This window comes from Gymnogyps californianus, chromosome 2 (assembly GCF_018139145.2).
Source record: "Gymnogyps californianus isolate 813 chromosome 2, ASM1813914v2, whole genome shotgun sequence".
Lineage (NCBI taxonomy): Eukaryota > Metazoa > Chordata > Aves > Accipitriformes > Cathartidae > Gymnogyps > Gymnogyps californianus.
This window is the reverse complement of record NC_059472.1, coordinates 122,122,320-122,148,760: the sequence shown is the minus strand read 5'-3', so window position 1 is coordinate 122,148,760 and position 26,441 is coordinate 122,122,320. Positions and strand designations below refer to the sequence as shown.

The window sequence follows — 26,441 nt, the reverse complement described above, 5'->3', positions numbered from 1 at the left end:
CTGTTGCAGGCAGGAATTAAGCATTGGGGGGCAGGGGAACAGGCAAAAAAACCTCCAACAAAAGGAAAACCTCTGCAATGTGTCTTGAAAATGACACTTCAGCTGATAAAATCAGCCTTGGTTGTCTCCAACTGGAAACAGCCACTGTAGGGCAGACTCTGACAAAGATCAGGTGAGGGGAGGGTGAATCCGTGGTTGGATGCCTGTGACTACTGCTGTGGATTGGAAAGCATAAACAAATGCACAACTGTCCTCTACAGGCTCAGAGCACAACTGTGATATGTGCTGGGGAGGGTGGTGCTTTTATTCAATCCTTAGAGGGGAAAAAACCACCCAAAAATGACAGCAACTACATGGATTTGGTTTTAGCTTAATTTCTAAATCATGATGTACTTTGCTACCAGTAACATCATATGCTGTTTCAAAGAGCTAGCATGTGTATAGGCACGTACAAAACCATTAAAAAAGTATTGTTATAGCTGAAGGCCTTGGAAATTAAGAAGCACCAGAACTGATATTCACCCTGGCAGTGTTGGTTTGGTATACAATTGCGTGCAGACACTGGAATCCAGTCAAAACCTGCGTGATCATGATATTTTTATCAAGAAACTTCTGTCATGGTCATTGCACAGGAGAGTTTTTCTGGGAGTGACTGCAATATTGTGCATACAGCATTGGAGGAAGGCATGTTGTAAGGAAAGGGATTATTCAAAGAGAAAGGATGGTCTCCTGGCTAATTACTTCCTTGGAAAAATTGATTTTTGTCTTCTGCTTGCACCACAGTGTTCCTAGGATGCTAGATAAGGCAAGTAAGCCTTATGTTTCAGTGTGCTCACTTTTCTCCTTGTTTTCTGGATCCCCAACTTTGGGTCTGAGATGCAAAAGAAATGATTATTCGCAGTTGTAGCTGAAGTCAGTAGGAGCTATGTTCTGAAGAGGCAAAATGCAGTGCCATATTAAGTGCTGTGGGAAAAAAGAGTTTTCCAGTGAAATTGGGCAAGAAGTACTTCTGACATTAATTTTAGTGCACTGTCTGTAAAATTGGGATGCCATACTTCTTTATCTCAGAGATGTGTTTAATAGTTCACTAAAGACCTGTGAGATAATTCAGATAATAAAGTACTTCTAAAGAGCCCAAGCAGATACAAAGCTCTGAGTTGCAAGCAGGGAGCAAATCTGCAGACCACACAAGTAAACAAGGAGAGAGCAAAATAGTGGAAGGCATTAGTTCTGAAGAAGGCTCTCCCTTCTGTTGCTGCATGCAGGTGGTGTTGTGAAGAAGGGGAAAGTATGTGGTCATGTAATTACAGACTATACCATAATATATACTTAAGTAATGATAGAATTAAGATGTGTGAAGGACTTCTTTCCGGCAGTGTTGCATACTTAACTGAAAGTATTTCAACATACGTTTGTGTCTGTCTCTCTCTTGTCCACTCTTCTGCCTCTTTGTCCCAAGTCATAATTTTCCAACTCTTTCAGTTGTGGGGTTTGTTTTTTGTTTGTTTTTTTTTTTTTTGTTCCTTCATTCCTTCAAGCCTTCTTGCCCGGCAGCTCAGGGCAACTTGCTGAAGGCCTGCTTTGCACAATCTTCATCCAATCTGCTCTTCTTCAGACTTGACACAGATAATCAACATAGAAGATGCAGCTCCTACCGTAAGAATTTGGCAAAATGGGGTCTGAGGAGAGGAGGTGTGAGGCAACTGAAAGAACAGGCTCTGCTCAATATGAGACATCCATCTTTAATGGTTTCATAAAGCTGTAGGTGGACAAAACTATGAAAAATACTGTAGTATTTTAGAACAATACTGGAAATACTGATAGTGATACAATGATTTAGGAGGTTATTGATGAATATCGTGACATGTTTGGTTCTTGCATTGCGGAAGGTGCTTTCTTTTAAACAAACAAATGCTTTTGGCTGAGCCATAGGCATAGACCAGGTTGGACAGACTTGGGTTTTGTCAGACCTACCACAATCTTGTGATGACCTCAATGAAAGACTTTTAGAAAAAGGCTGAAAAGTTCTTCAATATAAGAAATTCAGAATGCATGGAAGAGCAGGATCTCTGTTGGGATTTCTGATTGATATTTCAAAGCCTCACTGTGTGCATAAGCCGTGTTCATTGGACTGTGCAATACAGTTACAAGTTATTTACTATTGTGGATTGCCGGTTGACCTCCAAGATGAAAATATTTCTCCTTCCCTGTGGTGTTACTAAGATATAGCACAGTACAAATGAATACATTATTAGTGGTTTTTTTTCTTCTCCTAATGCACAGGAATTTGGCTAATGACAGAATCTGGATGCCAAATAAAATTCGTGCTGGACAGAAAGACAGTTGTCATTGGGAAACTACTATATTTAGTTTTGGAAAACCATGATCCTTATTTTACTCTTTTGAGTAGGTTCTTGCATTAATGGGACTTAACTTTAAAAGGCCGTGTGCAAGAGGAAAGTAATCTCTTCAATCTACTTGAAGAGATGGCTTCTTTTGTGGTGTGTTTTCTGTTTGAATTATGACCTCCACCTGAAGATGTATAAAACCAGTTTTGAACGTATGACACAGGCCTATAGAACTATAATCGAGTGATGAGACTTACCAAGAGTGGAATAATGATAAACAACTTTTTATGTTACTAATTACATCTTCAATGTTCCATTTGGTATATTTAAAGAATTTTCCCTGTTTACCTTCTCAGCAAAAAGGGTAGGAATCTTAGCCAGGAGAATAAGGTTTCTGAGCATTTTGTTCAAACTTGGGATTTCTTTCTAGACTTTGGCAATCGTGAAACATGACCAGACACTTGTACAAAGAACTTCACATTCTCTTTATGCAGTAACAGAGAACTGTCTAGCAAATGTTTGCTTGAAGTAAGCAAGTCAAGATAATGTGTTAAAGGTGAGATGGGGTCTCTTAGAAAGTGTTTTACCAGGTTAAGTTAAAATTAAACTGAGTACACAGCAATAAATGAGATGGAATTCTCTAAGCTTGGTTACATCTAATTTTCGCTTTCTTATTAAGCTGAACAGTGGAATGCTAGCCTCAGAAAAAACAAAAAAAAACCCAAAACCAACCCAACTCACCCCAAACTATGTCTGAAGTAACTTTCACTTAAAAAACTGAGCTTTATTTCAAAATGCCTTTTCAATTTAGGTCATGGTTTTAAAAAAATGGTGGAGAAGTGCATTTTAAAAGAAAACTTCATTTTGACTTATGGTGGTTGCTGTTTCTGTATGATTACATAGACAATGTACACAAACAAGATGACCCTGAGAAGAGGTGCAAATAGAGTCCAGATGAGTTGATAGGAACGAAATTGGATTAAGATCTAATGTACACAAACAATATTGTTGTGAAGAGAAAGTTATAATGAATCGGTTCTTGATGCTATTAAAACCTGTTGCAAATTTCCAGTTGACTTCAGTCATCCCAACATATCTGCACATGAAATGAAAATAACATGAAAACCTACCTACCACAAGGCTGTACATGCTAATTGGCGCTTACATTGTTTGTCGGGCTCTTAAAGATCAGCAGCTCCTTTCCGATAGTCGTTTCCTATCCCCTTGTTAGCATTTGGTAAAGGGGCGGCTCTGTTGTTCCTTCCGTTCAGAGCAGAAGAAAAGTGTATGCCCAGAAACTTTCCCCACTTGTTTCTTTTGCCAACTCCATGGATTAGTCTAATAAAAGAGATCACCTCCCTTAAGACCTTTCCTCTCCAATACCTCTGTGCGGAGTACTTACTGTCAAATTAGGTTGAGATTAGGAGGAGCCTAATTAACACTTTTTACTTTTTTTGTGTTGCTAAAATTGACCTTGGGAAAACGAAAGGCACAGTTAACCCACTTGTGACCAAGATTCCCCCCCAAATTCCTACAAAGCACTGTCATGCTACCAGTTTGTTTAGCTGTTTCATATGCGCAGTTTCTTTGGCTTGAACAGAGTAGCTGATAGATGATAAAAGGGGAAGCTGTGCAGATCCATTCCTCGGATGTGCCCTTTTATAACCCAAATGTCTAATTTACATATTTCTTTAAAGCTCCCTATAGTCATGTATCCCACAGTACAAGGAGATCTCTTATTTTGTGATGAAGCATTGGTCATTTTGTTACATCCACATCACCGTAACCTCATGATTAACTCCGAGGTGTCAAAACAGTTCAACATCACAAACGTCAATCTACGCATTTTTCTTCAGTCCAGCAGATGAGTGCGTCCCATGGTTTTACTGCCTTATCACTGGATTATCAAATGACATATGCCTTCTCCTGTATCAAAGGCAAATAGCTATGCATGCTGTGTTCTTCCTTTTCCCTTTGTGTGAACTAGCAAAGCTCCCAGCTAGTGATGTCTTTCAGTGGCCTAATTCCTTTCTGCTTTCTTGGTTTTATTTGCTAAGACTTGTAATATTGTCGGCAGTAGGAGATTACATTACATGCCTCTGTGTTGGTGCACAGTTCATTTTAGTGGGCTGAGTTTTCAATGTGTGTGGATTTGAGCCTTTTGATATAGCAATAGTTGGTAGCTTGAAGAAGGGGTACCTGCAAAATACTACTTTTGTAGTCAGATTTTTTTTTTAGTTCTTCAGAGAATTTTCCCTCTTTGATTTGAAACTAGTAATATCATGCTTTGGGGGGAAAACGTACTAAATATATCTGACTGCACACAGACTTTTTAAACAAAAAGCTGCCATCTCACTATACAGGCTTACGGCTTTCCCTTCCCCCCTCAGTGGGAAAACAGGAACTTCTGAGTGGGAGGTAAATAGCTGAAATACTCAACAAAGAGTATTTGAACAAAGACTGATAACACCTCTTTATTGTATCTGCACTATTGTCATTCTAGGGAAGAAAATACTAGGGCAGAAGAAAGCTGCGATCCAAATCCGAGGAAAGAGAAAGGGGAAAAGGTGTGGAAGTTAGCTAAGTAAATATAATTTAGTTGGCTGTGTATATTGGGGATGGTATACTATAAACAGAACTACAGGAAAAGGCTTGGGTTTTTCAGAAGAACCACTTGGGTGGGAAGCGAGCCTGCTGCCAGCCAGAGCATACCCTCAGCCTGTAACCCCTCAGCTCCTTGGCTTTTGTTACTGTACCTAGAGCTCTCCTCCTTATAACTTTGGCGTGTGTGCTGCATCACTTGCTGCTAATAAATTGCAGGTCAGGTGCAGATAGCCTTTGACAAAGTCCGTTGCTGCATTTTTGGATATTGGTACTGTCAGCTGCCTGCCGAGTCAGGTCGTGGCTGCCTCCACTGAACCAGCAGCTGACCCAGTCACAGTTGCCATCGCCTTAAACCATGATGAACTGTGACCTGAGCACTGCAGAGGCGGTTGACTGGTAAGCAGTTGCAAAGTCGGTGCTGAAGGCTGACAAGGTGACTGCCTTCTAGTTATCTGCCTTACTTATCTGCCAGTGGTTGATGGTGTAGTAGCCTTGTCCTCTCTTCTCACAATTTAGTCTATGCCTATGCATGAGACCATGCCCTGAGACAGAGCCGGTGTCCTGGTCTGCTGACTCAGCTTCTGTAATGCAGAGGATGAGGGGAGGTTGGATGGGATGGAGAGCAAGCAGTGCTTATATTTTAGACCAATATTTTGATCTCATGCTGAGGAGATTTGCCTGAATTTTAGGACAAAATTCTGGCCTCTGCTAGGACTGTGGGTACACTTTGCTAGATATGTTTGGAGGTTGTACCAGTTTTCAGTCTAACCACAAGCTCATCTCTCAGAGGAAGGTACTACGCTTGCAGAGGAGCTAGAAGGAGAATGTGTGGGGAATACCTTTTCGCTATGAGGTGTAATTGCTCTAAACACTTCTCTTTCAGGCATGGGAGATCCACTAACCCATAGTAATCCCTGTAGTTTGCAGCAGTTCTGACATCTGTGAATTGTATTGGAAAATTGGATTTAGAGAGAGAAATGGAATTGAGTATGCTTGAAAACCCAAAATCTATTAGCTGTATTGTGGGGACAGTGAAGCATAGGTGCATGCAGTGAGAGCAGCAGCTAAGAAGGACTTGTTCCTGCTTGTTTCTTGACTTTCTGTGTTTATGTATTACAGGAGGCAAATACTGAAGTTCTGATTTCAGGCTGGTAGCTCTTAAATGCAGACAGCTGAAAAGGTCTCCATGCTTTGTTGTTCACTGCAGTTCACAGTTCAGCATATGGTGATACCCCAAACCAGTGATTTGTTTACCTTGGATACACTGGGCAGTAGAGTGCAGTAATTCAGGAGCAGCTTTGTATGCAGTCACCCTTGCAGGGCAGAAACCTCTGGCAGAAAAGCAGAGCAGACATCTGAGGGGACATTAAGTCATTTCTGCTCACTTATTTAAATCTGAATAAGCCAATGTCTTCAGGCCCTGAAATTTTTTTTCTTGATTGGAGATTTTTTTTTTCCTTGCACTAGAAAGCTGACATTTGTAGCCAGTTGTTCTGTTCTTTGTTTACACAAGGCCCATTGAAGCAGTTGGAGAACATTATATCCTGCCTCACACACAGGCATATCTACTTAATTTATGACTTTGGTAGTTTGAATTTCAAGTGTCAGGTATCCCACGGAGCTTTTTACTTTGTTCTCTTATGCTGCATGCACCACTTGAGTATTTATTATGGAGAGCAGACAGGCTGTGTGGGAAGTCCTTCAGGCTTGTGGACTTTTTTTCTTCAGAAACTTAAAGTTATGGAGCACGGTAACAAGGACTTCTTTAAAAGCATGACTGGCAGTGTCTTTTTACATGTTTGTCCAATTAATTTTTTTCCTCTGGCATCAGTATTTTCACTTACGTATATATTATATATATATTATATATATTATATATAAATTTCACTTACTTCTTTGTAAAGTTGCTTTTGTACCCTAAACTTCTCTGCAAACATTAATTGTGGGACAGTGGTAACAACTCTTAAATAAATCTCTGTTGAAAACTTAATTCTAGATTTGCCTTGTTCCTGATTCCTTCAAAGTAAACTCTTTCTACTACTACCATGGAAAGAAAAAATAGAAAGGAAAAAAGGAGGGGGAAAAAAAAAGCATAGCTTGTTGTCAGAAGCAGCGTTAGTATTTGTGATTGTCTCTTTGTCGTGGTTTAACCCCAGACAGCAACTAGGCACCACACAGCCGCTCACTCACTCCTCCTGGTCGGATGGGGGAGACAATCAGAAGAGTAAAAGTGAAAAAACTCGTGGGCTGAGATAAAGACAGTTTAATAGGTAAAGCAAAAGCCATGTGCACAAGCAAAGCAAAACAAGGAATTCATTCACCACTTCCCATCGGCAGGCAGGTGTTCAGCCATCTCCAGGAAAGCAGGGCTCCATCTCACGTAACGATTACTTGGGAAGACAAACACCATCACTCCAAACATTCCCCCCCTTCCTCCTTCTTCCCCCAGCTTTATATGCTGAGCATGATGTCATATGGTATGGAATATCCCTTTGGTCAGCTGGGGTCAGCTGTCCCAGCTGTGTCCCCTCCCAGCTTCTTGTGCACCCCCAGCCTACTCGCTGGTGGGGTGGCGTGAGGAGCAGGAAAGGCCTTGACTCTGTGTAAGCACTGCTCAGCAGTAACTAAAACATCCCTGTGCTATGGACACTGTTTCCAGCACAAATCCAAAACATAGCCCCATACTAGCTACTGTGAGGAAAATTAACTCTATCCCAGCCAAAACCAGCACACTCTTGTTCAGTTGTGTCTTGTCAACAATTTTAAATATGGCTCTTAGTACAAAGTTATCTTTGATATATCAGTGACAGATGAAGATTTCAGAAAAGGACATGCCTGGAAACTGACTTAAGACAAATTCAGATGAGAAATGGGGCTGAGGTTTTTCAACAATGACAGTAGTAGGCCTTATGGCAGCGTATTTAGAGACAAGATGAATCTTATCATTGCAATGTCTATGCCAAGACATCATCTCTTTCCAGAAAGCATGTTGTAGGTTGAAATCTGTATACCATTGCCCACATGGCCAAAATGGTCCTTTCTGACTGTGAAGTCTGTGAACACAAATGCCTCCAGAACAGCATATGCAAATGTTAAATATTTATAGGCATGCTGTTCTTCTATGTTAATGCAAAATGTATTCAGGAAAGAAACCAATTTTGCCAGAGATGGAAAACGATTTTTCAAGGAGGTACTTCTACAACATGTGGATCAGTCTTTGTAAAATCCTCCATCTTTGCCGAAAAACATAAATAATAGTTCCTGGTGTTGGACTTTTATATTTGGGACTCAATATAGAAATAGTCAAGAGGTACAATAAGCTTCTAAATAGGCAGACAACAACAGGTCTGGATGCAGACTTATTTTCTCATGTCTTCTGTTTGTCAGGCAAGGGGAACTGTTTCAGCTTTTGGTGAATAGAGGATTTTGTCTCTCAGTGAGAAAAAAATCTGTATTGTACAACACCAATTTCTGTGGTGTTCAGCTGGAAATTAAAAGATACTGCAATTCTAAAAATAAAAAAAAAAAATTTTTTTGAATGAGCAGTTAACATTTTCCTTATGTTTACATGGACGTAGAATGCAGCAATAGGCTTTCTTAGCAGATACTCTCTTTGATTTTTTTTCCATTGCATCATATCTGGCTTTACAACTGTGTATCTTAACTATAGGGCAAAATAAAAGTTATTCCCAAAGAAGTAATAAGCTTTCTATTTTAATGTAACAGCTAAGATTTGTGAAACAATGCTGTGTGTCCGCTAATTATAGGCATCTCTATTTACATGGCATAACAGGAAGATGGAGATGTAAAAATAGCAACAAAGAGCCAGTGACGTTATTAATAAAGCAGCTGTATACAGCATTGTTCTCTTGAAGAACGTAGACACCATTTAAACAAAGTGGACTACATAAATAATCAGTCATAATTCATAAGTAACCATTGTTAGGAATTCTCTTGTAAAAATAGTTCATCTTATTAACATACAAATGATGGCAGAATTACTTTCTTTGTGGGTGTGTGTATTTTACATGGACACATGCACCAAATGTTAAACCTAACTAACACAAATTATTGCCATTTATTGAGAAGCTGGTATTTTTCTACCCTCAGGAACTATCCCTTCAGGGAAGATGGGAGAAAGGAAGAGAGAGTGCTATAAAACTTCTTCCAAAGGAAAAGTTTGTATATTGATAGAAGAGGCAAGATCAAGGTAGAAGAACACTTTTCACTTATATGAGTTTATTAGAACGAAAGAGCAAACCCTTCTTACCATCATGTTCCATTAAGGAACAATGGTAGTTGTAGTAATGATAATAAATAGCCACATTGGGGAAGACACATTCAGACAGACACATATGACCCTGCATCTTTTGAACTCAGAATCTACTTCTGGGCTTTTCCAGATTAAATAATAAAAGAAAAAGTAAAAAGAGATTACTGGCAGTTAGAGATTACTGAAGCTAATAGTCTTTTTTTCTAACTTTTCTGTGGAAGAGAGATCATTTCCTCACAGTGCACTTCCCAGAAGCATCAAAACAAACATGTATTCAGTGTACGCAGCAGGTTAAACTTACGCACTCACAGTTTGTATGTGTGCTTTATAAAGGAAAAATCGTATTCAGAGCACAAGGGCTACACCATGGTCTTTACCTCCAGAAATATGTCTCTGCTACTTGACTTGAAAGCCTGTGGCCCTTCTGAGAAAAACTCCCATATGTTTGTGAACCAGTTGCTACTTTTGCGCAAACAAAAGGTAGTATGTTAAGCTTGTCATCTGCCCCACTCAAGAAATGCCCCCAAAAACCCTAAACTGGGAGGGGACAGACGCTATCCCACAGTTAAACTGCAGCTGCACTCCTGAAACCCTTTCTGTCTTGAGAACAGATAAGAAATTAATCATCAATTGAAATTCTTGTTAAATGTGAGGAAACGTCTTCCTTTGTCCAAATCTCGGCTTCAAGTCTCAAAATAAGAATTCAAAAAGCCTGCCAGTATGGTTTTCCTTTTTTTTTTTTTTTTTTAATTAAATTGCCATAAGGAAGCACTGCAAGCCCTTTCAAGTCCTTCCACCAGCTAGTTGATGTTCCCTACTAATGTGAACTCTCAAATCTGCACATAATTTTGTAGTATGAAGATATTTTAAAATTGAAATCAGTGAAATCATATGGCATTGTATGAATTTGATGATAGGACTCATCACAAATCAACTCAATGAATTACCCCTGCGTCTCATGTGGGTCATATAGGATGTATTTTTGCTTCGCTACTGCCTGCACAGGGACAGGACTGTTTAGAGGACCAACTTGTGAATGTTACTTCTTGACGAAATCAAGTACAATTTTTACTCAGAGCTCCAAAATTCATTAATATTTGAAAGTTAAATACAAAAACATTTAACCTTGTAGTTTCACCTGTCTTGATGATTTATAGCTAGGCTTTTGAAAAGAAAAAATGATTGGAGTATGGAATTTATTTGCTGGTTTTAAATCTGAAGGTGTTTGTACCAAATCTTCAAGTTTTTCCCAAAAAACCCCACCTCTAGAGGCTGCACAAAAGCAACCACTAGGAAACAAAGAGATATGTATCCTGTGCCATGTGTGTCTCTGTGTGACTATTTTGCTTTGTAATTGTCTGCTTTAAAATTCATACTTGAAAGCAGCATTAAGTGAAAATTTCCTCAGAAAGTAACTGAAAAGGCAGATTATTTTGTGTTTGGATCTAATATACTATTACTTTACATTTTTCTTTCCCTGCTGCTGAAGAGCAAAGCGTAGCAGGAATTCCCAGCTCCATGATACCACGGTGTTTGCTGTAGCAGTACCACTTCTCCCAACTTTGTCAGGAAACTGTGGAGACGGTGAATTTCAAATCAACAGCATTGCTGCACAATAGCAAGGTGTTTCTTTTTGGGAAATGCTAGGAGGTGGGAGTAATCCCTGCTGCAGCCAGGCCTTGCTGAAGTGGAAGGAAAAGGGAGCAGCAGCAGCAGCGTTCCTTTTATTCGCATCCCTCATGATTGCTAGATAAGAGACCAAGTGGTCTCCTTGCATTGAGGTCACGTTTAGAGATTAAGCGCTGTGGAGGTCATTGCCTTCCAACTGTTTCACCGAGTGCTCTTCCGGAAAGGTAAGTGCTTTTTAGGACAGGCTGTTTGTCTTTGATGGAGTTTTGCACCACCCCTCTTTATTTTTACATTAAACTGTGTCCCTGATGGAGCTGCTGATAGCAGTAACCAGTGCGTTCCTGGTCAGCTGCAGCAGCTCTGAGGCTGGTTGCAGGTCTTTCTCCTGACTGACCTGGGACGGGCGCATCACACTGTATTCTGCGTAAAGGTACTTTCGTCAGATAATAGAACGCTATGGGCAAAGATGAGGTTGTGTCTTCTGCTGTGGCTATGTAGATAAAATGATGGCTAGCACTGTGTTAGCAAGGGCATATAAGTTAATGTATGTGTAGTGCACAGTAACCTATATAAATGTCTCTGTGTGTGCAGATCCTCAGGCAAAACACAAGCGTTAAGTTAGAATTTACAGGCATCAGTAAACAGTAGTGTGCTCCTGAATGCAGCCCTCAAAAACCTTAAAGCATTTAATGTGGAAAGTGCCCTGGGACAAGGACCAATCTTTATGCTTTGTACACATTTTAATGACCTGTTAATGATCAACCACTGCTCTGCTGAGATAGATTTTATGATGATATAACTCAAGCCGGTTTCTTTGCCATTGCTGAGATTATTCCTCGTAATTCTACTTTAGAAACAAACGGTATATTGATATGGCATGTAGTCATCCCATCCTATTCTATTAAGACTTTTGCAGCTTCCAGTACTCGGTTGCCAGGATCTCCTGCAGGAAAGTAAGGCAAATTAAAACCAGAAGTTAGTAACAGTGGTTGTAATGGATCTGGTCAGTGGTCTGTTTAGTCTAGTATTCAGTCTCTGATAATGACTGATACTGAAAACTTAGGGAGGAGGGTAAGAAGGAGCACTTACAGCAAGATTCTTCTCTGCTATAGTTTTCTAGCTTCTAGCAAACTGCACATTTAGGAATTTCCAGAGCTGAAGGTTGCATCTTGACTATTGTGTATATAGGTAATATATACAGACAGGGCTGACCTGTCTTCCGGGCGTGTGTATGATGTTTCCTGTGGCAATGAATTCTGTAATTTGATTATATATTGGTTTTTTCTTCTTCTTGATATTTTTTTTTTAAATACCACTTCCGTTTGTTTTTCAGCTTTGTCTGATAATTTAGCTGGATGCTTCTTGTGTTGCGAGTCCTAATCCAGCCCTTGTTCCCTTCTTTATGCCACCTGCCATTCTGCAGACTTCTGTCATATCCTCCTTCAGTCTTCAGTAGAAAATTGGACTAATCTTTTTTCCAACTTTAACTTTCTTTTCTTGCAGGAGCCATTCTCTCTGCCTTGCATAATCCAACTGAATCATTTTAGAAATGGGAGAGAGGAATGAACAGAACATACTCAATGCCTGGGTACACCATTGATTTATAAAGCACTGTGATATGTTCTGTTTGGTGGAGTTTTTTATTCTTCTGTTGCTTTCCTAACAGTTTCTAATCTTCCATTGTGATGTTTTTGATCACATGGAACAAAATTTACGACCCAAGCACAGTCTTATTTCTTGTTTACCTTCTGAATATCCACTACCCTACCTCTAGTTATTTTTTCAGACAAAACTTCCTGAGAAACTGTAAGAAAGAAACTCTTTTGTAGTGATTTCACAATTTTGATGAGAGATGGGAAAGTCTGTCTTTTCCAGAAAACATCTCTTGCTTTTTTAATTTAAGCTACCTCCTTTTGGTCTGTGTTACTGGTGTTAGCTCCGGTCTCACACATTCCATGCATATTTCTCAGGTGAAGCAACGTTTGAGCATTGTAATATGCTGCTGAGATGGACAGTATGGTTTTTTTACTCTCTCCCACCCCCGAGTTATTTTTCTCAGCTGTCAGTTGCAGTGAGCCAGAGCACAGTATCACAGAAGACTCCTCATGCATGAGTTGCAGTATGGTCAGTGGAGTCAACAGTGGAGGCTAGAGAAGAAGTACCTTTGTGATTTATTCATTTTAGTAGGTGGTAGACTCATTAAGGTAACATGAGATTGGGGTGTGCTACTGCATTTTGCTCAGGTACTATCATCTTTATGCCTAGGCAGCACTGCAGTATTGCAATACCCATTCTGATCACAAAAACAAGTTTCCCGCTTGCATGCCAGCCACTAACTGCCCCCCTCTCTCTGCTCTTCCCAATGAGACTTACAGTTTCTTGGGCACTCCTGCAAGCTGGCTCTGCCTCTCAGCGTGAATCTTTTTGTAAGTGCAAGCTGATACCCTTATTTACGCATGCCGCGGCCAGTTCAGTGCATCCTCACTGCATGGCTGATCTGGATAATGAGCGTCACGGTCTGAACATCAGGACTAGCCCTTCTTTACTGGCTCAGGTGTGGGGAGGTCTGGTCCCCAGTTTTTTAGGCGAAGGCACTCTTGGACTCTTTCCTGGGGAATTGGGGTGGGTGTGGGAGGACTTCCCTGCTCTGTGGAGCTGTGGGAAAGGTACTGGAGGTCTGTCAGCTGTTGAAGGGCTTGGTCTGAATTCTCACTCCGGAACAGGCGTGCTCCCTATTGAATGAAATGTCTGCCAGCGGGCCTTGACCCATTTCAAGCCTGGGTCAGGAGGTTTTTCTGTGTGGCTTGTAATAGGATTTGGACTAAACTCTTGAGTAAGAGAGTTCAGTCTTTAGTGAAGACGTACTTCTGGAGCATATTTTGGCACGTGCTGCTTCCAGTAGTTTTCTTTCTTAGGAAATCTGTCCTAAAAAACAACTCTGTGGGGGAGTTCTCTCAAGTGATGGTTAGTATTGCCAGTATTTTGAGCCCTCGTGTTTGGTCTGTAGTGAGGGGTGCTTGCTGGTGCTGCCATGGAGCCAAGAGCATGCCAGAAAGTTTGAAGACTTGTGGGAAGATTCAATGCTGAAACTGGTTGCTTGAAAATAATTTAAAAGGTATTCAGACAATTTTTAGAAATTCTGTGAAAGTAGAAGAGACTGAATTTTGCACAGTTTTATTACAAATAGAAATGTTTTCAAAGGTAGGACAGACTTGAGATCTGTAGCTGCTAGTCAGTTTGACACTAGGACTTGTACTTTATAAATGATACAATACTTCATTGGTATGTCCATTAAGACCACTAGCATGTTTCTGCAAGCCCTGTGGATTTTTTAATTTTGCTAGGAAGGCAAAGCCCTGAAAAGTCTTAGCAAAAACACTAGCCTTTTCTTTTATTTGGTGTACAACCTGCAAAAACATGCAGAATTCAAAGGAATTTTTTTCCTGCATGTATGTAGAGCCCGAGTTCTCTTCTGCGGGACTGTCTCACCAGAAGACAGTCCGGGTGAATCACAAAGCTTTCCTCCACCAAGGAGCTCTTAGCAAAATAAATGCTTCCAACTGCTGATGACACCAAATGCTTATGGAGCAAAAGTGGTGTACAGTGTTGTTGGTAATGAGGAGGGGGACGGTAGTGATTGGCTGATGTCAACTCATTGTAATGTTTTGTGTTAAAAAAGTGTTTGAGACTGGGAAAGAGAAGTAGTAGGCTAAGGCAATGTATTGATTAGATTATTACAGAGTACATTACCATGGTCCTTGAAATTTCAAAGACACTTAAGCAAGGATCTTATATCTCTAAAAAATGTAGCTGAAAGATGTTTTTGAATTTCCTCGTCTTTGCATCTTTACTCAGTGTTAATAGAAATCTTATTTAGGTTTGAATCCTTCCGGTTTTAAAAGCTAAGTTTTAAAACATGTTTATCACCTTTTCTCTGACTGCAGCACGAACAAGATTTTTATATTTTGTATTTTAGTCTGGATTGATATTTGATTGATTTATCCAGTACTTGTAGGCTTTCACCTTATTTTTTCTTAGGCATTTTTCCTCCATGGACATTAAAATACAATTTTCTAAATAGTGGGGAGGAGTTTTGTGGGTTTGGGGTTTTTATTTTGGTTTTGTTTGGTTTTGGTGGGGTTTGTTTTGTTTTTTGTTTTGTTTTGTTTTTTAAGTAAAACAAATAAATGATCTTTATTTTGAGTAGTTTGTGGATAAACTTACATTTGATGTTGCTGTTGTACCCAGTATGGAAGTGAACCTATCAAAATTGCTTTGTGCAGACACTCTAACTTAGCATAACCCTTGTGAAAGATTTCTGTGTATATTATATATACGTCGCTTATTTCGAGCGTTCCCCTTCAATCTGCAGGGGGTTGGCACTGTATGCAAATTGCCCCTTTGATGTTTCTGCTGGGCATCTGGAGCCTGTGCAAGTGCCCCCTTCTAAAGCGTTTTTCTTAAAAAAGCGATGATTGTGCTCGCTCTAGTGGCAGAAGGCGGAATTGTTGTATGTCACTTCATAGATCGTGTATGAGAGCACAAAAACTCCGATTTAAAGACATTATTTAAGTGCAGTGCAAACATTTACTCCATTTAACCATAGCTGGAAGAAAAAAAAAATCATTCTGTATCTGTCAAATATAAGACAATTAAATCTGCCTGTTCTTATGACTGATTGTCTGGGCATGTCTTACAGGAACAATAGAGGAGGAATGTCCTTTTTTTCCCCTCTTTTTTCTCTTTAAATAACTTTTCTCCCCAGATATTTTGATTCACAGTATAAGATCCTGCATTTTGGTGTGTGATCCATGTCATGACAGGTTTGGAAGAATGTTTGTTAATCTTACCAAATGCTTACAAACACCCAAGGGGTGGTTGACTAATCAACATCAAATAAGGGGAGCCGCTATAATGCTGAACTGCTGGTCTGGCTGCCCTTAGGGGTTGTTGCTTAGCCTCTTAGTGTCTGATGAAAAGCAGCTCCAACCTTGTCTTCCCAAGGGCCATGAAAGGTGAGATAAGAAACTAGGGAGCAGGCATGCAAAGTGTTCGTGTTCTCCCCGCCCACAGGAGACTCCCTCGGTTTTTTTGCCAGCAGAGAGTAGCCAAGGTAAGAAAAGGATGGAGGTTGAGACATTCATAGGCTGCTTGTGCTGCTGCTGAGGTAGCTCCTAACTTGTGATTTAGTAGTGAAATAATGATGTGCAATTATTTAGAATGGTCTCTCTTTCTTCTAGTCGTAAACCTCCTTTCTTGGGAAGGAGAGGCAAGATGTCTTGCTTTCTACTTGCTGGATTCTGTCCATGTTTAGGTGGCTTGAATACAGGAGACAACTGTTGCTGCAAATGCACCACTCTTTTAGTCTCCTTCTACCATCATTTCCATCTGTGCCAGTAGCAACTCTGTATAAATCCTGCAATACTTATGCATACAGAGAACTGAAATGGTCCTAGGAAGCATCTCTAGGATAAAGAATAGGAAAAGCTTCAGGCAAACATGCCAAAATTTTTTTTTTTTTAATTTCATGAAACTAGATGAGCCTTGATTTTTTTTCTCCCTGTCAGTTCTGCCACAATGAGACTTCTTTTTCCTTTGAAAGGGATGCATAAACATTTTTTCACTGTGTTGCTGAGTTAACCAGTCAAGATGAATGCTGCAGAATTTGTAATGCTAGCGTCACTGGAGCAGAGTCACTACATCATAGGCTTTTTAAACACAGTTTGCAAGTACGAATTCAGTTCTGCAGTTTTTAAGCTGCTTCAAAAAGCAAAACTGAATACACAGATTCAAGCTCACACCTGCTTTCATACCTGCTGACTTGTACCAGTGACATGAGATAAGATGTGTCTCATCTACTAGGCAACAAAGCCTTTACTTTTTTTTAAGTGACTAAATAGTCCAATACTTTTGAAGTTCTCAGTACTGCGGAAAAATTATGGCACTTATTTAAGGGTTTGAATATGCAATTAAGCATCTAATTTTAAACCTGCACAGTCAATAATATTGGACTTTGCTACAAAGTTATTTCCTTTTTATGGTATCTGCCAACTGCTGAAGTATCCATTAGTACATTTGACATATTAATGCATTCTAGTAATGGAGGTACCTGATCAAGCAGCAGCCAAATGATCACAAACTAGATGTCCAAGGTGAAATCAGAGACTGCAATAAACAAGGGAAAACTGCTTGTCTTTATCGTGTACTGATGAGTGAAATCCCTATCTCCCATCTGACTTGAAAAACTGGATCCAGTTGGTGGAGCCCTTATAGTCTTAGGACCCAGCATCCCCTCTCATCAACCACCACATGTATTATTTTCTTTGGTCTTCTTGATGCTTTTTCCTCCCTTTCTCAGAGTGATTTTTTGATAGGATTGTAGTATGTTCCTGTAATTCTAAATAAGCATATTCTGACTTGCTCATAAATTAAAATCAAATACTTAGCTATTACTAATACACTCTAGCATACCTGGTTATAATGAGATAGAGGCCTTGCCCAGTTACTGAGTGGAGCTTTCTCCCTTGTCTTTCAGCTGATCTGAAGCAGTGAAGGTAGCTGTGTACTGTCTGTGCATGCTGAATTACTGTGGGCACTCGCCAGGTATTGCAGTTGCTGGTCTTTGCTTTACGGTATCGCATACCTGTCACTCACTTGCCAGATTCTGTACACTAGATGCTCATTGAGATGTCATTTGAATATAGTCCAGTTATTCCCAGTGCGGAGGTTTGTTACCTAATCGGCAGAAAAAGCGGCATTCTCGGCTCTAGCAGGTGCACAAGTGTCGTCCAGTTTGTACTGATCTGTTGAACAGCAAACGTGTAATTTAAGGGACAGTCAGAATATTACAAGACAGGCTTTTAACACTGCAGAAGCTATCTCAGTGTTTAACATGCTGAGAAGACAAGCTAATCACAAAAGACTTGTCTAGATGTCTATATTCCTTTGACTCCTTAGGTATTTTGTAGATGCTGACGGCCAGTGTGAGCTTTAAATCAATTTATTGTGCATGTTTACATGCACAATAAAACCATTTGCCATATTATTTAACTACACATAGAGTGAACTGTTGACCATGAGCTGATCTGACCTTTTCAGGTCTAATCAAGAAATCTGAAATACTATTTCAGCCTGTCAGCTCCAGTAATATGGAGTAAGAGTATCTGGATCTAACTGAAAATGTCAGATGCGCTCTAATATGCAACCCATCAAAGTTACGATGCATATGAACCAAGAACTGGTTAAGAATATAAATCTGTAACATCTGTGGTGCATCTCAATTGCTTAGATAAATTGTTCTGCCATTGATACGGGCTAGCCAAAAACATGCATTAAAAGCAATTCTTTCGAATACATGTGAGATGTACAGCCGTTTAAATATTAAAATGATCTTGAAAGAAGGGTGATAACACCAGGTTAGAATATTACTGGAAAAACCAGTGACCAGTGAGAATACCAGTGCTCTGGTTAATGTCTTGCTAGCTTCATTGTGTGGTAATGTGAGATTAGTGGTCTCATGTAACCTCAAAAATCTCCTTTTTAATTTTAATAATTTGCTGCTTGTGAAGTTTTCACTCTTTCCAGAAATAATCCCTTATATAAGCTGAGGTGTCCCTATCAATCTTATTTGTGTTGAATTTAGTATTAAGCATTTTTCATAATCTTGTGCTTTTTATGGAAAAAGTCTACTTCTATTTTTAAAAGCTTTCTAAAAACCAACACTGTTGTCGGTAGGTTGTGGTGTTTAATGACGTTTAATTTCTTTGTTTTCTTTGTCTCATCTTCGAAGTTTCTGGTTTTGGTATTGTACTAGATATTCAGACCTAGGATAAATCTGTCTTTAATAGTTATTTATCAAGCATGAGACCAATCATTCATTGGTATAATTTCTGGATGATGAATTTAAATTTGGATTAAAGTGGATGGGCACAATGAAAAGCAACTTTGTATCCTAAGAAAACGGTGTTTTGTTAGCTACGCAGTCTATCAAGATTGGTTAATCTTAAAGCAGTTGTTACGCTAAAGTGGAGTTGGTTTTTAATCTAATCATGGGTAGTTTGTGCAATTTGAGGCATTATTAACTGAATTGCTACTATTAGTAAAATGTTGTTGGAATTAGAATTAGAATGAACTATGGGAAGCATTGCTGAACTGATAACTTTGCATTAAAGAATAGTGTATATTTTAAAATACCCAGTTAATGCTATTTGAACTGTTCTTGTGAGGCAATGCTGCCCTCCCCTGGTTTGCTGCGGAAAGTAGGACTTTTTATCCCAGTCTGGGCAAATTCTAGGGCGTCCTATTAAAGAGAAATTGCTGAATTGGTGAAAACGGTGGAAAAAATGCTCTTAAAAAGACCATTATGTGCCTTCTCTATTACAAGACCAAAAAAAAAGTAGTAGTGGAACAGACATTTGTGCAGTGCTTTTATGTATGCATGGTGCAGATGTGGATGAACGTACAAATAATATACAGGAATATACTGTGAATACACAAGACAACAAATTGAGGGCTGACTTAAGTTTGGGTGGCAATTTGGAGGATGAATTGAAGACAAAATAAACAGATAGTAGGTAGCTGCTGAAAGTTAGCAGGACCGATTACAATAAATTTTTTTTAACAGTATAGTTTTGTCTTGTATATAATGTTTAGAGATTTATCATTAATGTTTACATGTTCAATTCTGCAATAGAAAAGTAAATGGGACCATGGCCAACAACTTGCATGGGAATAGGATTAGCTCTTGTGCAAATGAAGCTATAGCAAAACCGTCATCTTCTGTCAGGGGCTATTGATTACGAAGATACCACCGTAGGCTCAGGAAGTCCCTCCACTGCACGTTCCTGAGAGCTGAGGAAGGTAGTCCAAGGAAATATTACTATTGCATGGTCTATTCTTCATATATTTCTTCAGACATCTGTTATTAACTACTGCTGGAGACAGAATATTGGGGTAGAAGGTTCTTTAGATTGTCCAGCTATGGCTGCTGTCTGTTAAATAAGTGTGTTGCTATTTGCTTTAATTTTGTCTTCCTTCCATTTCTCACTGCTAGGCAGTTTCACCATAGTCCAGATAGCAGAAAGAGATGAGCCTGGTTTCAAAAATAAGAATTTTAGTTCCCACATCTGACTCCAGTAAAGTGTGTGTGGTGGGGTTTGGGTTTTTTGTTTGTTTGTTTTTAAGGTATAAAATATCCCTTTCTTTTTATAGTTAAGATTTTTCTAATTGCTGGACAACTTGCAAAACACACAACTTTTTTTCGTCTGGCATATGACTTGACTTCTGTTTTGTTTGCTCCTCATCCCTCTTAATGCATTGGAGATCACCTAACACTAGAGAAAACTGGAGAGAGTATGTTAAAATCTCTGGTTCATGTATTTCTTCATGTCTTAGATGTGAACAGATTGTCAGATTCAGCATCAGGAGGGAGGTTTTTTTCCCCGGACTGGTTTGCTTGAGGACTTTGCTTGAGTGTGAGTTCTTGTCTACTACTTAGGGTCAGGTCACTTGGGAGATGTTTTAAGAACTGTGGAATATAATGACATTCCCAACCTGACCTGCTCTGGTCCAGCAGCATGTTACAGTGGTGGTGGCTGTTCATGTTTTACTACTACCTTTTATAGGACAGTCCTAGGAGTTGTTTTGTGTCTATGGTGCCTGCCAGTCCACAGAGCAGGTGTGGACCATTTTGAACTAGACCCCAACTACTCAGTTACCTGTGACTGTGGCAGATAGGACCTGAAGATCCCAGTGGTCCTTCACAGGCTTCTGTTTCTAAAGTGACTTCACTGGCTGCAAAATAGTAGTATTTACCTTCATGCACATAAGCTAGTAGGCTATAATAAACAATCCTTTTGAGAGCTAGCTGTAAAACCACTGCAAGTGTGGCTCCATAATAGTTAAAGGTGAGCTAAATCAACACCGAGACACCTCGTTTTGCCTTTCCCTTTGTGACACCCTGCCACAGCAAAACCAGTTTCATATGTTCTTCTTTTTTGTTAGATTAGTATTCTGTCAGTGTAGCATCCCAACTCAGCTCATCAAATGGTTATGCGAATGGCAGTGGTGTCATTCCTTGACCTAGAACAAATGTATGAGGTCTAAGACTGTGTAACAGTTTTCTTTCTTCTCCATAACTTTTGCAGGTATTGGGGCTGCTGGTGTGGACCCTGATTGCTGGAACAGAATACTTTCTATATCCAGCCTTTGGCTGGGTGATGTTTGTAGCTGTGTTTTACTGGGTTCTCACTGTCTTCTTTTTGATCATCTACATGACAATGACCTACACCAGGATCCCCCAGGTGCCATGGACCACGGTGGTAAATACACCCATTCTTTGTTGTTTCAGGTTTGCTAAGTTATGAAGCAAATAAAATATTGATGCATTCTATAGGTGTAGTTAACTAACTGTAGTTGTGCTTTTTGCAGATTTTTCTCTAAGTACTGTATGGCTGCATACCTGCAGTGTTGAACCTTCATACTACCCAGACACTTTTAAAACACTTTTCCTATGATGTTTTACCATTTTGTTCAGCGGTTGATGTAGTGACTTGATTTTTAATAACGTGCGTGTGACTGATACTTATGCACAGTGGCCTCTTTTTCTCCCTCTAGTGATTACATCCTATGAAGAATGAGTCTGTTGCTGCCTCTGAGCTAACAGACCTGGCCATATGGCTTAAACAGCAGAAATCCCTACTTGAATCAACACCATGAATTGGAAGTGGGACCCTGGCTCTTAAAACATGAGTCTTCCTCTGCTAAAGTAAAAGCAAAGGTGGTTCAGAGGTAGCAACAGTCTGACAATCCATATATGGCCTACTGTGAAAATGGTGCTGAAAATTAGTATTATATATATGTAAAATACATGCCATGTAATCCTTTGCTTTTAGCTGAAGACTTAATGCAGATCAGATAAACAGCTAATGTAATTACAGAAAAAATTCACAGGCACTTAAAATTCAGATCCAGTTTTTGTGGTTTGAACAAACTTGGCTAGCTGTACCTCTCAACAGTATATTTTTACATGATTTTCATAACAGGCTGGTGTTCAGGGTAATAGATCCTAAAAGTCATTGTCAACTCAGCCAACTGGCTATTTGTGACCCGTCCAAGAATTATTATAAATTTTAGCTTTGCATTTGTCTGATACAGCGAGATACTGGTGTTTTTTTTTTTTTACTAGCTAGAGATTATTGACTAGAATTCTGTTATTTTTATGATAAAATATATTTGACTTCTGTCTTGCAAACAGCTTGTTATCAGCTATATTGTGTACATGACTAAAATTGAATACTCTTTTCGTCTTCCCATTTGCTGCTGTAATAAATAGCCAGCTATAGCAATTATTAATAAGAACGACCAGGATTATGTTCAGATAGCTTCTCTGTTTTCAAGTTTCATGACCAGCAATTACCATTAAGGCTATAACACTGCTACAGAAATGTTGGATTATTTCAATTACAGCAGTAATGTGTCTGGGTACATTTAAAGGTGTGGTGGGTTTTTTTTTTTCCCTCCCATTGCATTAAATGTAAGTAAAGTACATTCAAAGGGAAAGCATCTTTGTATCCATTTGGATACAGCTTTAGTCATTACCCCTCTTTCAGCAGTCTAACACTATTATCAGACAGCAGCTGCACATAAATGAGTTGTCCCTCATCTATGTGGTAGACAAGCTGGAGCATTTGATTTGTTTCTACTTCGTATTGAGTATATTCCTTGCTCTGAGTTCCAAACATATTGTAGATAAGATCACATAAATGTAGGTCCAAAAGGTAGTCTCCTTTTATGGTAAAGGGTAATATGAGGAGAAAATAAATACAAAATAAATAAAAGATGCTTGCATTCCAGCTTATTTTGCCCTAAGATATTAAAAGAGCTGTTGCGAACGGCCTTTGAATTGAACCTCTGCCACTCCTGGCTGGCCAAGAGGAATGTTGGGTCTCTTTTCAGAGAGGTATTCTTCACGTCTTCATTCAAGAGAGCATGACACACAGCTTTTTGAGTGACACACACCTTTTTGAGTGAGTGAGTTTACGCCCACTTTCCCCCTGTTCTCCAAAGTATCCTGAATTTCAGTCTCTGCTAGTTATTGCTCTGCCTCCTTAGGCGACAGTTAGCTCAAACTGTGCCTATTGTATGCAGTATCCAAAATTACATCTGGACTTCTCTGTCATAAATTCACTTTTTGCAGGTTAAGCACATTACCGAATTGCTTAAGATGCAGTTACTTTTACTGCAAATTAACCCAAAGGACGTGCTTCAAAACTGACTCTCCTTAATAGTGCAAGTTCTTTGCTAAAACAATCAATGGAAGCTTTTAAAATCTGGTAAATTTGAATTTAAGAAGCAGATGGTAATTTAGCATGAACCATTTGGTTTGAGTAATATATTGGCAGTAAAGGCCCAATCAGCTTGCACTGCATTCCATCTTCCCCAACAGTGTTATTTCCCAGAGCAGCACTTCTCAAAAATTATGTGCTTTTTTCTTTTCTACATGACAAGATACTGCAGGGATTTGTAGCTTTCCAGGGTAATTGAGTCTTTTTGGAACGGGAAATCTAAAAACAACAACAAATACTCTAGGCAATCAAATTTGGAGTTTGAAAATCAGTGCTTTACAGAAGTTCACCTGAACCTGCAAATTGTTAGCATCTTATCCTAAAGTTGGCAGTTTGATATTTTATTACTGTAATGCCCAGATAAAACAAGAGAGGTGAGATCTGTGGATAGAGATAATACCTTTTATTAGATCAACTGATACAGGTGAGATAAACCCCACTCATTTGTAAGTGTATGAATCAAACCTTAAGTGCCAGGCCTTGGACTCCGAGTGCTGAGGCACTGCCCACGGTTCCCCGCGGAAAGGTGGGTAAGTGGCTCTTTTCCAAATGCCCTGAAGTTGCAAAGACTTAGGAACCACAGGAGGACGTGCATGCCCTTCAGCCTGCTCTGAAAACTGTACGAAGGCTTTTTGCATGGGAAGACTCATACAGGCAGTGGTGACCTGAAGACTGACATGTTGACAGATGACAGCACAGCATGCTGCTCTCTGGAGGGGCCTGCAGTTGAGAAAGCGCATGTTTGGGGAATGGCTTCCCTTCAGAAAATTTTGAACCCTGTGTATCACGGGAGCGTGTGGCAGTGGGCCAGACTCCACCGAGTCTGAAGTAAACTCTGCCAGAACCAAATGTCCAGGAGATGGATGTGAGGAGCTTCCATACCAACCACTTCAAGCTGTTGATCCACGCTTTGGTGCACTGAGGGAATCGCTGATGTGGATACAGCTGTTGTCGCTGCCTTCTGAACTTCTCTTCTTGGGCTGCAGCTCTTTTTTTTAGATTCTGCCAGAGTTGGTGACTAGTGAATTCAGTAGTGAATAATTGGCATATATTCCTGGCATTCACTGAGTCACACCATGGAAATTAATAAGTTGGAGCTGCACCAGTATGGCAACATTTAGAGACAACTGGGACAACAGAGTTAGGGGTTATGATATTTGTGTGACACTCTTGAGTGCAAATGTGGGGCCAGAAGTTAAGGGAGCAGATCATGTACAACATTATGACCTGGCCTAAATTGAGTTACCAGTTCCTGCAATTGTAACTAGGTGCAAAGCATGTCATGGGTATTCCACTTAAATATGGCACCAGTGAACTAAAAGTATATTTTATGGCCAAATTCATATGCCTTAGACAAGTAGCAGCGTAGAGTTTTGGGGGATTTTTTTTAAAAATAAGAATGAACTTCCTGTAGCCGTGACCAAGTAGTGAGTAAGTAAAGGACAAAGTATTAAAATTACATACTTTAAAAAAACACCTCATACCTTTTTATCTGTCTTTCATCTTCTTAGACTTCCATTCTCCCTTCCTTTCCTGATCTCTCACACGTGCAAAACCCGAACAAACTGTTTTTGTTTGTTCTCTGTAGTGTTATGTGAGATCAGTGTAATCTGCTTTTTTTTCTTTCTTAGTAATGAACATAGGTACCCTGAGACATTGACTCTGCTCCTTGGAAGAGAAAATGCAGCATCTGCCATGGATGGGTCTTGATGACCCATGTAGTCCATTCAGACTGTTCTTCTCCTTGGTTTTATCTGTTTCTTTCTCCTCTCAAAAACAGGCAGAAGGGAAAGGTACTGAAAGGTGGAAGAATACGACTGAAAACATTACACCCTCTTTATCTCCTTCAGAAGTGGAGAAAACAAAGTTTTGGAAGCTTTATAAATATTCTTCATATGCTATGAGTTATTGATTCCTACAGTGTTTCTTTGTGTAGATTAGAAATGTAATCAAATTGCAGTTGTTTTGTTCCTTTTTTTTTCATGTAGTGTCATATTCTTACTGCCTAACACTTAGATTGTGATAACCAAACTGTGTCCTTATTTTCACTTTTGGAAAATCACAGCATACCAGCTTTAAGACTTTTCTGGATTTAGTGTGATGGAGAGAACAGTTTGTCCAAAATGTGCTTTAATGTTTATGGATCTTCAAAATAAGCAGTTAAATTTTAATCTTACAGATAGAAACTTGGAAGAAGGTAAAAATAGTTAAGAATCACATTTCTTGTGTACATTGCATGTGTACATTATATTTCAGAGGAGAGTTTTGTAATGTTGGAATAGGAAATGGTAACAAACGCATGTGCATATTAATTACCTATGTTTGGTTTTTCAACAGGGTCTGTGTTTTAATGGAAGTGCCTTCATTTTGTACCTCATTGCTGCCATTGTAGATGCATCTTCAGTTACCAAAGAACTGGACAGTCACAATTACAACAGCTGGGCAGCTTCTTCAGTGAGTTCATTTTTTGTTTACATCAATTCTATGTCCGATGAAGTTATATCAAAAGAAGGCTCGCTGGAAGTGCGGGTTGAAATGCATGCATTCTGGATTTTGAAAAGCTGCAGACTGATACAGAAGCTCACACACAAAACCTATAGGTAGCTGTAATTTAGTTCATAGTTTATGGAGGTGACTAGAAATTCCACCAGGAGATGAGAGTCACATCAGAAAAGGCTGTAATGTTTTTAAGATGATACTGCTTTTCCCCTCCCCTGCCCCCATTTATTACTAGCTCTCTGGCAGAGGTTATAGCCTGCACATCAGAGTAGACAAAACAGATTGTGTGAGCACCAGGTCACCTCAATGCACTCGGACAACTTCAAAAGCGGTTTAAACTAACTCAGCTAACTTTGTACATGTGTGGATAAGATGCATTCAGCCTTTTGTGGGCTGAGCCATATACGCAGCACCTTTGGGAGGGTCCTGAACTGGTATTGCTGTTTCTACAGTGATCTTCCTGTTACAGCCTCAACTTTTGATAGTCTTTCTTCTGAGTTGGGTGGGCAATGCCTGAAAAATCATGTAACTTTCCAGTGTTTTGAAGTGGATGCAAAGCATTAATTAGTCTGACATTACTGTCTTACTACTTAGATTTGGAAATCCAAAGCAGTCAGTCAAAGTGGGTGAAAACCAACCTTTTTTTAAAGAGCCTTGTCACTTTGAGTAGGTGAACACGTTCTCTAGCTAAGTTAAGGGAGTTGTAAAAGAACTTTTTGCATGTTGTGGCAACAGTAGTCAAAT

General features: G+C 39.5%; 1 protein-coding gene across 2 annotated transcripts in view; it reads left to right on the top strand.

Annotated features, from left to right (window-relative positions):
* The window catches only part of CMTM8 (CKLF like MARVEL transmembrane domain containing 8), a 37,211-nt gene that overhangs the window by 7,554 nt on the left and 3,216 nt on the right, over positions 1-26,441 (top strand). The window contains exons 2-3 of one of the 2 annotated variants that reach the window (XM_050891829.1): positions 21,000-21,173; positions 25,536-25,652. In XM_050891829.1, the coding sequence (XP_050747786.1) occupies positions 21,000-21,173; positions 25,536-25,652 (291 nt within the window). The remainder of the gene's footprint in view (positions 1-20,999; positions 21,174-25,535; positions 25,653-26,441) is intronic. The other variant, XM_050891830.1, reaches the window with a different exon arrangement.